The sequence below is a fragment of the Rutidosis leptorrhynchoides genome, chromosome 6 (assembly GCF_046630445.1).
Source record: "Rutidosis leptorrhynchoides isolate AG116_Rl617_1_P2 chromosome 6, CSIRO_AGI_Rlap_v1, whole genome shotgun sequence".
Lineage (NCBI taxonomy): Eukaryota > Viridiplantae > Streptophyta > Magnoliopsida > Asterales > Asteraceae > Rutidosis > Rutidosis leptorrhynchoides.
The window spans coordinates 47,954,247-47,967,337 of record NC_092338.1 but is presented as its reverse complement, the minus strand read 5'-3'; the positions used below and the strand labels follow the sequence as shown (position 1 = coordinate 47,967,337).

The window sequence follows — 13,091 nt, the reverse complement described above, 5'->3', positions numbered from 1 at the left end:
CTAATTCTAGAGCCGTCCCAGATCACGTTAATCTCATCCATAACTGACTCCCCCGAATCACGGATATAATTATGGAAAAGATATTTACTTGACAGCTAAGCAACCGCCGTACCGGGAACAAAGGAATCAGATACAATCCGCATACCGCATAGCGCACACAAGCACACGCATACGCACACTATTAAGCGCCCACATGCATATGAGGTGCGCATGCGGGTTGCGGTATCATTATCCACACCGACACAATGTTCCATAAGCATCTCCAACACATCAAGCAGGCGTGATGATTCGTTGTGCTTCATAACCTCACCCAATGTTACTACTACTCTCTTATCCTTTTCTGGTTTGGCGGTACCCGTGCAATTTGCTTCTAAGTGACCATCGTCTTCTAGCCTACATACATGATCAAGGCATTATTAGTTTCATAATCAATTTTTTATTTTCAATATATATAACATGTGCATACGACTACACGATAGATAGATGATCATAAGGGAAAAATTAACTAATAATAATTAATAATTACCTCCCTCCCCACATGGACACATGGGTTGTTGAGACCACCCGCAAAGGCATAGGAGATGCGATGATGGTTCTATCTCTGACATGGTACAAGTGTAATATTCCGTCCATTTTGTCACGAATGTGTATATAACCACCCCCTAATAACTCATCGGAGGCAACTGCGGGGTTATAATATATGGAACGATCACGACCAAGATCCACATAAAAGATAGCAGTGTCTTTCAAGTCATTCATTTCTTCCCACATATTTCGAGTAATGTTCAAGTCTTCAACGTCTCCAGGTTCGATTTCTTCCACATTCAAACCAGTCATCAGGTCCCATTTCTTGAGGCATTCCAAATCTTCCCACTTTATGCTACCAGTGTCTAATCGAAACAAAAACACTTCAGCAACTTTAAGTTTCTTAGTACCATTGTGATAACACACGATAACGCAGAACAGAAATTCCTTCTTTCCGTATCTTCCTCCTATAATAAAATGATCAAAGTCAATACAACGATGAATTTCAGGCCAAGGGCAACCCCCAAACATCAGTAGTTGAATCATAACTTCTCCTCTTCTGTCCCACTTTACTACTACCTGTATGACTGCAATACAGAAATAACCGTCGGAACTTAAGGCATATATTTTACCATTGCAACAACATAGGCTACATAGTAATTCACCATCATATGTTAATCTCTTGAGCTGTTTACTGTATGACATCTCAGTCCACCTCATCCTCTTTCCTTTTTTATGATGATGATGATTTAAAAGGTGACAAAAGACAAATGTAGATGCATCACATCTCGTTAACAGGAGGACACAAGTGGGATCATCGGGAGGAGCCGTCAACAAACACCCATTTATAGATTTACCATCTCCATCTTTCAAAATCAGAGAGGGAAGGCGTACAGTCTTCAAACTCACTGGGTTCCAAAGAGACCACATAACATTATCCGGATGGTTTGATATAATCAACCACCCATAGAAACAACCTCGGATACGTTTTCTGTACAATTCGGGGATTTGAATTTGAAATTTAAGCAACGAGTCATGTAGTGTAGAAAAAAATTCTGTACACATGTCGTCTTCGTCTTCGAGGTTCTCAACAATAAACCATGGATATTTTTTGGAAGATGATAAAGGAGGCAACTTGTCAAATAATAATAATGATGATGATGATGATGATGAACCCATACAAACCTGCTGCTGCTGCTGGCTGCTCATCATGGGCCATCTAACAACAAGTTGATAACAATTACTTCAGTCAGCTAGTCAGTCAGTCAGTCAGTTTGAGTTTAAATCTAATACTACAACCATCTAATAAAATCAAATCAGCGGGTTAGTTCAATACTACTACGTTTTTAATCCTTCCTTATTCAGATCAACATATGCCAAAATCTTCACCTATCTCACAACCCAAATAAACTCGATTTTTGTTGATATCAGGCCATTAATGTTATCAAAGCTGCTTACAGAATTTTTGACCAAAAAGACAAATTTTTGACCACCACCACCAACAACGATAAAAAGACTTAATTTTGATCAGGTTATTACCTAATAATCAAACAAAAGATTTTTAAAAAAATCAAATTTTTATCAAACAATAGCAGTAAGATCCAACCCGAATCACAAAAACAAGTACCTGTTATAAATTTATAATTTTTTAATTTATTCAATTCAATCTCAATCAATTTATAGTTTATATATCGAATACACACCTCAACAAATCCGATTTACATACCTAAAAAGGCTTGATTTTTATTTAAAGTTTAGTAATATAATAAATCCCTTAAAACCACCAACAAAAAGAAATTAAAAGGCTTGATTCAATATATCAATTTATAGTTTATTTATAGATCGAATTCATACCTCAACTTCACCGCCGGCTGATAATATTGAATCCTTCACCAAATTGGAAGATGGAATTACGCCTACGCATGTATATCTCTATCTATATTTATAATTTATAATTTACACTAGGAGGTTATTTAAAAGAAACAGTTATTTTAGGAATATTGAAATCGTGTAGTTAAGATTACCTTAACTAAACAACTTCCGATGATATAAGTTGTGGGAATAAAGTGTTAAACGTTTATCATTTAATTAAAAAAAAAAAAACTGTTTTGACCTGCATTAAACCTCGCGTGCATTTATTTGCGTTTTAAGACCGTATTTAACCCAGAGGGGGGAAGGAGGGGGTGCTAGGTGGGGTGGGGTGTTTGATGACCGTACTGCTAGACTGCTGTGCAATGGGTGACGTGTTGAGTGACGTGTTGAGGGTATTTTTTATTTCTTTTTTATTTTGTTTAGATACTCTTCGTCAAGTGATGTTATAGCAAAATCATTATCCTCTTGAATCATATTGTGCAATAGAACACAACAATATAATATGCGGTGCATTTTTTTAGCTCTCCAAGCTCGTCCAGGCACACGTAATATATTGAATCTACCTTGAAGGACACCAAATGTTCGCTCGACATCTTTTCGTGCACTTTCTTGAAAACGTGTGAACTTTGCACATGGCTCGTCGGTTGGGGATTGATATGCTTTGATAAGTGTAGCCCAATCCGGATAAATATCGTCCGCTAGATAATAACCATGTGTGTAGTTATGACCATTTACTGTGAATGGTGAAGGTGGAGCGGAACCATTCCTAATAGAATCAAACAATGGGGAACGGTTTAAAACATTGATGTCATTGTTGGAACCTGCAACACCAAAATATGCGTGTCATATCCACATATCATACGAAGCTACAGCTTCGAGAATAAGAGATGGTTTTTTTATGCTCACTTGTGTATTGACCTTGCCATACAACGGGACAATTCTTCCATTCTCAATGCATGCAATCGATGCTCCCAAGCATCCCCCTAAAACCATGCCTTATTCCGTGCCTTTCATATATTCGTTGAATATCATGTGCAGTTGGTTTACGTAGATATTCTTGTTGGTACAAATCAGTAACACACAAACAAAAGTTGTCTAAACAGTTTAATGAGGTTAGCTCACTCATATGCAAATATTCGTCCCACATATCACCCGTCGTATCGTAGGCCAACTGTCGTAATGCAGAGGTGCACTTTTGGTATATATTAAAACTTTGACGACCAACAGCGTTGTATGAGTGCCTAAAATATGCAAAGTGTTTGGGTAAAGGATTAATAGTGCAGTCGCGTATACCTGATATGATACGCTCGAATAATTGCGGTTGCATTCGATAACGTCTTTTAAATTTGCTATCGGGATAAGTAGGAGATTCAGCAAAATAGTCTCTGTGTAGACGTTCAGTTGCACCTTCGCGATCCCTAGGAATATAGATTCGGGCTCGTGGAGGTCGTGGAGGTGCCTGACTTGAGCCCTCACCAGCTTCTCGGTCTAGCTCTTCGGCGCACGAACCTATAACACCTAATAACAATTCATCGTCTGAAGAATCATCGTCGACGATTTTTAAATAGGCATCCATTTTGAGTAAATCATAATAAGGAATTGAAATTGGAATTAAAGTGAATGAGAGTGTGTTTGAAATTGTGTTTGTATATTGTATATATATAGTGAAAATTAAATTTTTTTAATTAATTAATATATAATATATGCATATATCCGTTAACTTTTGGAGGTTGTCAACCCTCCACGTCGCCAAATTTCTTCAACACGTACCATGAAGTCTCGTGTTGACTTGATGCACGCGTCCCATTTTCTCGACCAACACGCCACGCTACGGCGTGTTTGCCGGCGTGTTGGCCAGAACACATGCTAACACGGAAGCGTTAAATTCGGTCTAATTGTAATTCTTATTTAAGATTTTTATACATCATCTTAATTTTTAAGGAATTTACATGTGACATGCTTAAGCAAAAAATAGACTTAAATGGTGAAATGCTTACATCATCATTATAGAGATTTAATAGAAGTTATAGATAGATTATTTATTATGTTAATTGATTATTAATTATTCTTATTTCTTATAATAAATAATAAGTAATAAATTTAAATATAATTGTAATAACAAAAAAGTATAAATATAAATAAATAAAAGGGAGTTCTCACCCCCCCTACCCCCCCCCCCCCCGAAACCCTACCACCGGTTCCTACTGATTCCTTACGATCGAAGGTTTGTTACTTCTGTAATGTACTCTGTAACGACCCGAATTTTTCGACTTATAATTATATTTTATACATTCACGAAACTGCGTATTTGTGCGTACTGAGCTAGTTTATGCTCTGGGATCTTTATTCATGATTAATTACTTTCGTTAGTATCTTACAACGTGTTGTTAAGTGCGTAATAACTTAACTTGATCCTCTAATGCTTTTACGACCGTTAGTGTCACTTGACGTTTAGAACGGCTATGTACTTTGTACACGTTTAAATTTTGTCATAATTGGAATATTATGACTACTTGAAACTAATTGTTATTTTCTAATGACAATTACTTGGCTTATTGGTTGCTTAATTACGCTTAGTAATTTACTAATGCACACTAGTTAGTCTTATTGGACTTTTTACCTTAATGGACTTAGGCCCACCCTACTCTAGTTAATGGACCATTGAATTAGCCCAACTTTAATGGATTTATGATCCATTAAGAAGAAGGACAAAAACCCATTAAGATGAGCCAACATACTAGCATTTTTGTTAGCCATTACTACATATGTTGCATGGGATCCCAACAACAAGCACCACCTTTAGACCACCACCATGCAAAAAGCAAAAGTTGTCCCCCCTTGTCCCCCATGATGCCTACAGTTTTGGAGACACCCACCACCACCTCCACCACTATAAATATCAAGCCTCATTCTTCCATTTCACACTTGATCTCATTCTCATTTTACACACACTTTCTCTCTAATTTTCTCTCTAGTATTTCTCACACTAAAATTGTAAGTTCTTAAATTTTCTTCTTCTTCTTCCTTCTTTCTTCTTAAACACGACATCATCATCATCATCATCATCATCATCATCATCATCATCATCATCATGAGATCAAGCTTTTTAGCTTTTTGATCTTGTTATATCTTAAAGATTCAAACTTTGAATTGAATCCTTCAAGAACATAAAAGATTCAAGCTTTCTAGCTTTGGATCTTCATTACTTTGATAGATCTAAGCTTTATAGCTTAAGATCACTTTGTTTTTGTTAAAAGATCAAAACTTGTGTTTATGATCTACATGAAACTTGAAGATGTAGCTTTTTTGCTTTAAAGATCTTCAAGAACATAAAAGATTCAAGCTTTCTAGCTTTGAAATCTCATAATTATTTGTTAAGGGATCCAAGCTTCCTAGCTTAGGGTTTCATTACTTTGTTTGATCTAATTTATGTAACTTAATGTCTTGATTGTTTGATTGAATCAAAGTTTGTAGCTTAAAATAGAACTTGTATTTGTGTCGAGACTAAGAACATGATGTAACCTTGGTTCATCATCCATCTAAAACTCTTAAGTGAGTTATATTTCTCTTTAGTCTTGACATGGTGTGTTGATGGTTGAAACATGGTCAAAGTGATGCTAAAACATCAAAGAGTTTTACACTTGAGGCTTATACGCATCAAGGATGAGAACCGTGATAAGCATCAAGCACCAAGAAACCCACCGGAGCACGTGTTTTCTGATTTTAGGGTCTGATCAGACTCCTGGAACTTCTGAAAAGTTGATTTACAGATAGTTCGGTTCGAGCAGATGACTTTTCGTTTAAGACTCGCCTAAATCCGATATACGGTTTAGGATTTATAGCCTTCCGAAAATCACTACGCCTTTGTAACGACGTGCTGAAATTTCTGACCTACTCGCGCTTGAACCGTCGCCACGGTCAAATGACATCGAGTTAGGATCTGAAAATTTTACAGCAGTAAGAGGACTCACATACGGAGCCTTGGCCACTGGCCGCGCACCTTTTCAGTTTGTATAGAGGTTGTAGCAGCTGTCCGAAGTCAGCCCTTTGTTTCGACCTCTATTCTTGTTGAAAACTTACTTTATCTTTTACGAATGATGATGACGATGATGATACTTAAGACTTAACTTATTTACTTTAAAACTTTTGGGGACAATTTAATGACTTAGTAACCATTGACTTAGGTTGCGGACCTTTTGGATCGACCAACTTACTTGTTTGGACCGACTTACTACTTGCTTACATTTTCGTATCGATTTTACCGCACATTCACTGTGAGTTATAGCTCCCTTTTTACTTTAACTATTTTTGGGACTGAGAATACATGCGCTTTTTATGTTTTACATACTAGACACGAGTACTTAAACTTTATATATGTGTGGGTGATATAACGGCACAAATTTTTCCCTTAGCTCGGTAACGTTTAACTATTGGTTTTTGAACCGGTAGACGCGAATCTTAGATATGGATCCATAGGGTTTGACATCCCCACTCGGGCTAGTCGCGCTAGCATTTAACGGGTGTTTAATACTTCGAGAACTTACGCACTCGCCAAGTGTACTTTTAAGGGGTGATATATTATTTTTATGTTAAGTTAGTTACCGAGTGCCCACGGATAAGCATATACTTTATCATACTAATTTGAAATACTGATTTTAAATGCTGATTTGAAGCACTGAAATCTTGTAGTCTACATTACATTGCTGATTACAAACAAACTATAGCTCACCAACATTCGTGTTGACATTTTAAAGCATGTATTTCTCAGGTGCTTATACGTTGTTGCTTCCGCTGTTAGACTTGCTGTTATAGTCTTGGTGCTATAGACTTGCTGTTACAAACTCGCTGTGTTAGACTTCCGCTGCATTTTTTAGAGATGTCTCAATCATGGAACTTTTATTTTGCATTCACAACTTATGTTATTTACGAGCTATGGTTTTGTAATGACCTTTGTGTCAAGTACTTATGTTAATGCTCTCTATTCGTAGAAGCACGTTATCTTTTGTAAAACTTTTGACGTTGGTAAAGATGTTATCTTTTCATAAATGCAAAACTTGTTTTAAAACAGCATATAGTGTTGTAACCGTGTAATGGACCTGTTGTTGATGATCCGTACACATTGATTTTGTACGAGGCGTCACATTTGGTTTCAGAGCATTGGTTGTAGGGAATTAGGTTGCATTAGTGTGTCTTGATCGAGTCGAGTAGGATTCACTAATAGGACTAATCTACAACTTGCTCGTTTACTTGTTTTTGCGAAACTACTGCATGCTACTGTTATATATTACTGCATGTTACTGCTTATTACTACTGCATGCTACTGGTTACCTGATACTACTGCATGACACTACTTTCTACTACAGTTTTGTGTACTGCAATAGACTACCTAGGTTATTGTTGATGCTGTTTCTTGCTACATGTCTGCTATCCGCTGTACCGACTTGGAAAATTTATCTTTCCTAGTTCAGATGTTTTTCTGAACCCTTTTCCCTCTCGTCTAACCCTAAGAACTAGTAATGTAATCCACCTGTTACTACCGTTCCACCCTTCCAGAGATCGAAACATTACTTTACGCAATCTAGGAAGAGTACCCCTCGGATTACACGCTCACTAAAGCTGATCCTCGGAGGAGGAGATATGTGAGGACTTGTCGGAGTAATCGCACCTCGCCCCACCTCGCCCCACCCTATGTAGCCACGTACAACATATGAACATTAGAAGGTTGTTCAGTTTCCGCAAGTTGACCCGTATCCCGTACGCTTTCACGACCGTCACTTATCTCTTTCATTCTTCACCACTACTCGACGATCTAACGACACTTCTGGACTTGGGTCCCTAACACTCTTAGGCATTGGAGAAGTTGGGAAGGCATCTCCTTTCACAAGGTCATAGTGTCTTCCACTGATGCTCAACCATACCCAAAGACTTGGGAGTCGCCTTAAGATATATCGTATTACTACTTGCTACACGTACAACTCGACACGAGACCCAGATTGAATTTCTAGAAAGGAACCTAACGACATTACCTGAACCCAAACATTTTAAAGAAAATTTCGGGACATTTAGGCATTGATGCATGACCTACGGAACCTACGCACCCACACCGAGAAGCCGTGAGATTAATTTTTTAGATTTAGCATAGATAAACCACCGTTAGATGAAATTGAGTAGAACTTGAAGTGATCACGTTACATTGACCATATGGAGTGATATTGGAATGAACATACGATTTAGTACAATATAATGACACCCGGTCAGCGTGATTATATTGAAGTAAATCATGCAGAAGTTCCAATGTTACTACATAAGGAATATGAAGTGATTCAAAGAAAATTTTGGTAGGAACCACTTGAGTATACGCATTATGGTCTGTTAGAGGTAGGAAAAGAATAACCACGTAGCCCAGATACTGTACAAGGAGGGCCTTGATTGCAGAATTGATAACCCGAAAATTTGTTATAGATATAGACACCCTGGACACTTAAGGAAAAAGTTCTCAAATAGGGAAAAACTTTGGACTTACTTGCGGTAGAGCAATCGTTATCTCAACTATGGAGACTCGCATGGATCCTGATTTTAGTTAGGGTACGTTTCGTCACAACGTTTTATTGTCTCGAAGTTGTTTAATACTAGAGCGATAGAAACCTTATATCTAAGAACCTTATTGTTATGACTAATAAGCCATTAACAACCATGAGAGTTAAGTATTCTATAGGATAAGCTAATGGTAAGCTGGCAGAGATAGAGGAATAATTTAAGGTAGTACCTTAAAATTAACAGGTGGGTCATTTGGAGATGACCTCATGTCAACAAAACTTGGAAGTTTTAAAGTACTAGTTGGAAAGGATTAGTTACCTACGCACAAGCAGATGTTATTTGAGAAGATTGATAGAATTTTTCATGGTAGTATAATAAGATTTGGTTGGAATGAGCCTTAAGATTAACCTAACACCCATCAATTCGGGAAGCTTGATGTAAAAGTTGGAATGGACTTTAGGATTAACCTAATACTCATCAAGTTAGGAAGCTTTGATGAAATAGTTGGAACAGACTGGCTTTCAAGGATGAAAGCGAAAGTTCGGTATTCGATTCATCCCGGAGCTGGTAAGATGTACCATGATCCCAAGGAACAATATTGGTGGCCAAACCTTAAAAAGGACATTGCTACTTACGTTGGGAAGTGTCTGACTTGTTCCAAGGTCAAAACCGAACACCAAAAGCCATCTGGGTTACTTCAACAACCTGAAATCCCACAATGGAAATGGGAAGGAATAACAATGGATTTCATCACGAAGCTACCGAAAACGGTAGGCGGTTATGACACTATCTGGGTTATTGTTGACCGTCTCACCAAATCTGCTCACTTTCTAGCCATGAAAGAAACTGATACAATGGACAAATTTGCACAGCGATACATAAAGGAAATTGTATCCTGTCACTTCAACGATTCAGATTCTATATTAAAGACTACCCAAGAATCTTATGTGATACTCATTCTTACGCGACTCTAAATCCTAACTTATTCCGAGAGATTTCTTATTTGATGATAATCACACCATCATCCTTCTTACTTCGCTATTAGTCATACCAGTTCAAAATTTTCCAAAATCAATGGGTGGTTAATTCTCATCCTCATACTCTCCCATTCGTATCTCACTTATAAGCAACAGCTTCATACTTAAGCATTTTTTGTTGAAGTACTTATGCCCTACTAATAGTCATCAACCACATTTAAATTCAAAAGTTTTCATTATCTCGTGACATTGTTGCTCAAATATCACCCAAAATTTTCAAAATCTTTTACTCGATCCTCATCAATCTTTTTCCAACTTGTAACCTTCGAAATATGAAAATTTTGTTTGCAAAAATTTTACACACACTATTTTACTGTGCGATCCTCTCAAAGTTTTATAAAAATAAATTTATTTTATTGCCATTCGTACAAATTTTAGAAACCGTATATGTTATATATAATAAAGCAAATAATTACTTATTTTTGACTAGTACATATGAAATTTTACTTTCACTTTTACAAATCAATTCTTTTATTCAAAAGATATTTTACTTAGAATAGTACATGTTGTACATAACTCTAGTTTACTAAGAACTTCGTTTCATTTCTTACATTGTCACCTTAAATGATTTCTGTAAAATTTTCGTTGCTTGTTATATAAAAATTTCCGTGTTATTCGTATCCAAGTCATCATGAAGAATTTACAACCATCGAAATCGAGAGATTCATGTGTGTGTATGTATGTGATAAAGGCACTTACTGCCACGTCATGCAGAGCCTCTGGGCATCCACTAACACTTAAACCATTCAAAATTATTGCGTTACCCCAGGGATCTTATTTGCCACACCTGTTGGAGCGATACTCTTTCTTACATAACTCTAAGTCCTGACTTATTCCAGGAGAATTCTCATTTAGTGATATTAACACCACCATTATTTCGACTTTAATATTAATCATAACCTGTTTGGCATTTTGCAAAGTCAAGAAGCGATTAACTTCTCATCCTCATGCTCTATCATTCATACCTCACTTTTTAGCAACGACTTCGCACGTGAACATTTTTGGCCCAAAGACTTGTGTCCTGATAATTATCAAAACTATATTTAATTCATTAGTTTTCATTACCTAGTGACATGTCACTCGATGATTCAAAGATTTTTCACTCGATCTTTTCAACTCGTAACCTCTGAAATACGAAAAACTATGTTTATCAAAATTTTTACACGTTGTTTATTTGTGCGGTCCTCACGAGATTTATGGACAAATGAAAGTAATAAAATTTTTCTGTCACTTATGCAATTTATAAAATCATATATGTATGTATATAATTAAGTTAATAAATTTACCCTTACTTATTTTGGGTTAGTACATACTAAGTTATACATTCAAATTATTTAAAAATCGCCCCCTTATTGAGTTGTTTAACTTAAGTCAAATAGTTTTGTGAAAAATGGTACACGTTGTACATACTTCTAAATTTACTAGGAACTTCGTTCCTTTTATGTTGTCACATCAAACATTTAAAGGTTTTTCAAAACTTCCTTGGTTGATTTTATTAAAGGTTTTCGTATTAGACTACACCATGTATGGATCACACTTCTTCTCGCCCTCCGTTAGGGATGAAGCTTACCATTAAGATCTTTGTTAAAAACTCTTGAGCCACTTTGGATGGCAGTTTTGTAAAATTTGTTAGGAAGTCTTTGCGCTCATAAAATGTTCCTCTTAAGGTTAGACATGGCAAAAACGCGGGCCGATAAATCAGTTTTCTGAGGTACACTCAGTGGTCACCCCATTGTAGGAAAGGCACTAGGTGGGTTTCTACTCTCAATATTTCACGGCTAATCGCAACACCCTTGTAAACATTATCTCTATGAATCAGTATGTTGAGGTACAAGAAATCATTTTTGAGATTCTTTTCACTTGGAGTAAACCATTCTTTATGACCAAGGGTTCACGTATCTTCTCATCTGCGCATCCCCTTAAGTATAAGGATAAATTCAGATCAACTCGCTCGTTGTACGAAGAGTTCACTCTCGTTTAAAGATCACACCTTTCGTGCGATTTTCTTTCGGAAATGTAATGTAAATTACTTTAAAAATCTACGAGTCTTGCTATCCTCTTAGAAGGGACTGCTTAAAACATCTATAACACTGATGCGGTTACTCTATATATTTATTCCTTCATTGGTTGCAGCTATATGTTGTTCTAGTCGATGTTAACCCTAACTTCAGCATGTAACTGAAGGCTAATAGTTACATTATGGAACTGTGCTTTCATTTCATCCAAGGATAAGTTCACATACAGTATGTTAAACTGGGTGATATCCTTCATTGTTCGTTCAGACCGTCCTGAAGACACTATAAATAATTATAGCTTGCATTGCATATAAGTCCGATTAGTCACTTCCAGCTAAAATTTCAATTCATTTATTCAATTCAAACGTTTCTTAAATATCGGTTTCTTTATATGGTCTCTTTCCGAAATTAAGGGGTTAGTAAAATCCTTGGCTAACACTATCCAGACATCAAATCACAAGGTTGTGATCACCATGTTTTCCATTCTACCTGTCAGCTTTGTATTATGACATAAGCGCTTAATGTTTTAGATGAGTTGATAACATTCATGATGCATTTCATGCATCCAGCTTACTGAAGATGCCTGTAAGGCTAAAAACATCATCTTTCCTTTTGTGGATATATATATTCAGATGACATACTTATGTTAACAAGAAATGAAATCAATTGGTTGATCTCTAAGGTCAAGAGACTTAATTAATGGCATATACCTATTCTTACTTTTATACGCCCAAGTACCTTTCAAGGTAAATCGCTCACTTCTGAGCCCACAAGTCTCTCAGAACTTTGATACGCTCCTTCTTCTTCAAATTTGGTACCGTTGTTGGTCCCTCCTAAAAATTTCGGGACGAAATTTTCTTTAACGGGTGGGTAATGTAACGACCCGACTTTTTCGACTTATAATTATATTTTATACTTTCACGAAACTGCGTATTTGTGCGTATTGAGCTAGTTTATGCTCTGGGATCTTTATTCATGATTAATTACTTTCGTTAGTATCTTACAACGTGTTGTTAAGTGCGTAATCACTTAACTTGATCCTCGAATGCTTTTATGACCGTTAGTGTCACTTGACGTTTAGAACGAGCTATGTACTTTGTACACG

At 36.6% G+C, this 13,091-nt stretch overlaps 1 protein-coding gene across 1 annotated transcript; it reads right to left on the bottom strand.

Moving 5' to 3' along the window:
* Positions 1-3,973, bottom strand: LOC139853612 (uncharacterized). Its single transcript, XM_071842992.1, has 5 exons — positions 3,691-3,973; positions 2,825-3,218; positions 527-1,744; positions 174-393; positions 1-6 (listed from the first exon to the last, which is right to left on the bottom strand). Exons 1-5 carry the CDS (start codon positions 3,971-3,973, stop codon positions 1-3), a joined length of 2,121 nt encoding a protein of 706 aa, XP_071699093.1.
* Between the last annotated feature and the right edge of the window lie 9,118 nt (positions 3,974-13,091).

Bases quoted from the DNA above. Each gene is read 5' to 3' on its own strand.
- LOC139853612 (XM_071842992.1), bottom strand. From the start codon at position 3,973: ATGGATGCCTATTTAAAAATCGTCGACGATGATTCTTCAGACGATGAA. The intron at 3,219-3,690 runs GTATACGCGACT...TTGGTGTTGCAG, and splicing joins ATTCGAGCGTATCATATCAG to GTTCCAACAATGACATCAAT. The intron at 394-526 runs GTAATTATTAAT...TCATGTATGTAG, and splicing joins GTGTCCATGTGGGGAGGGAG to GCTAGAAGACGATGGTCACT.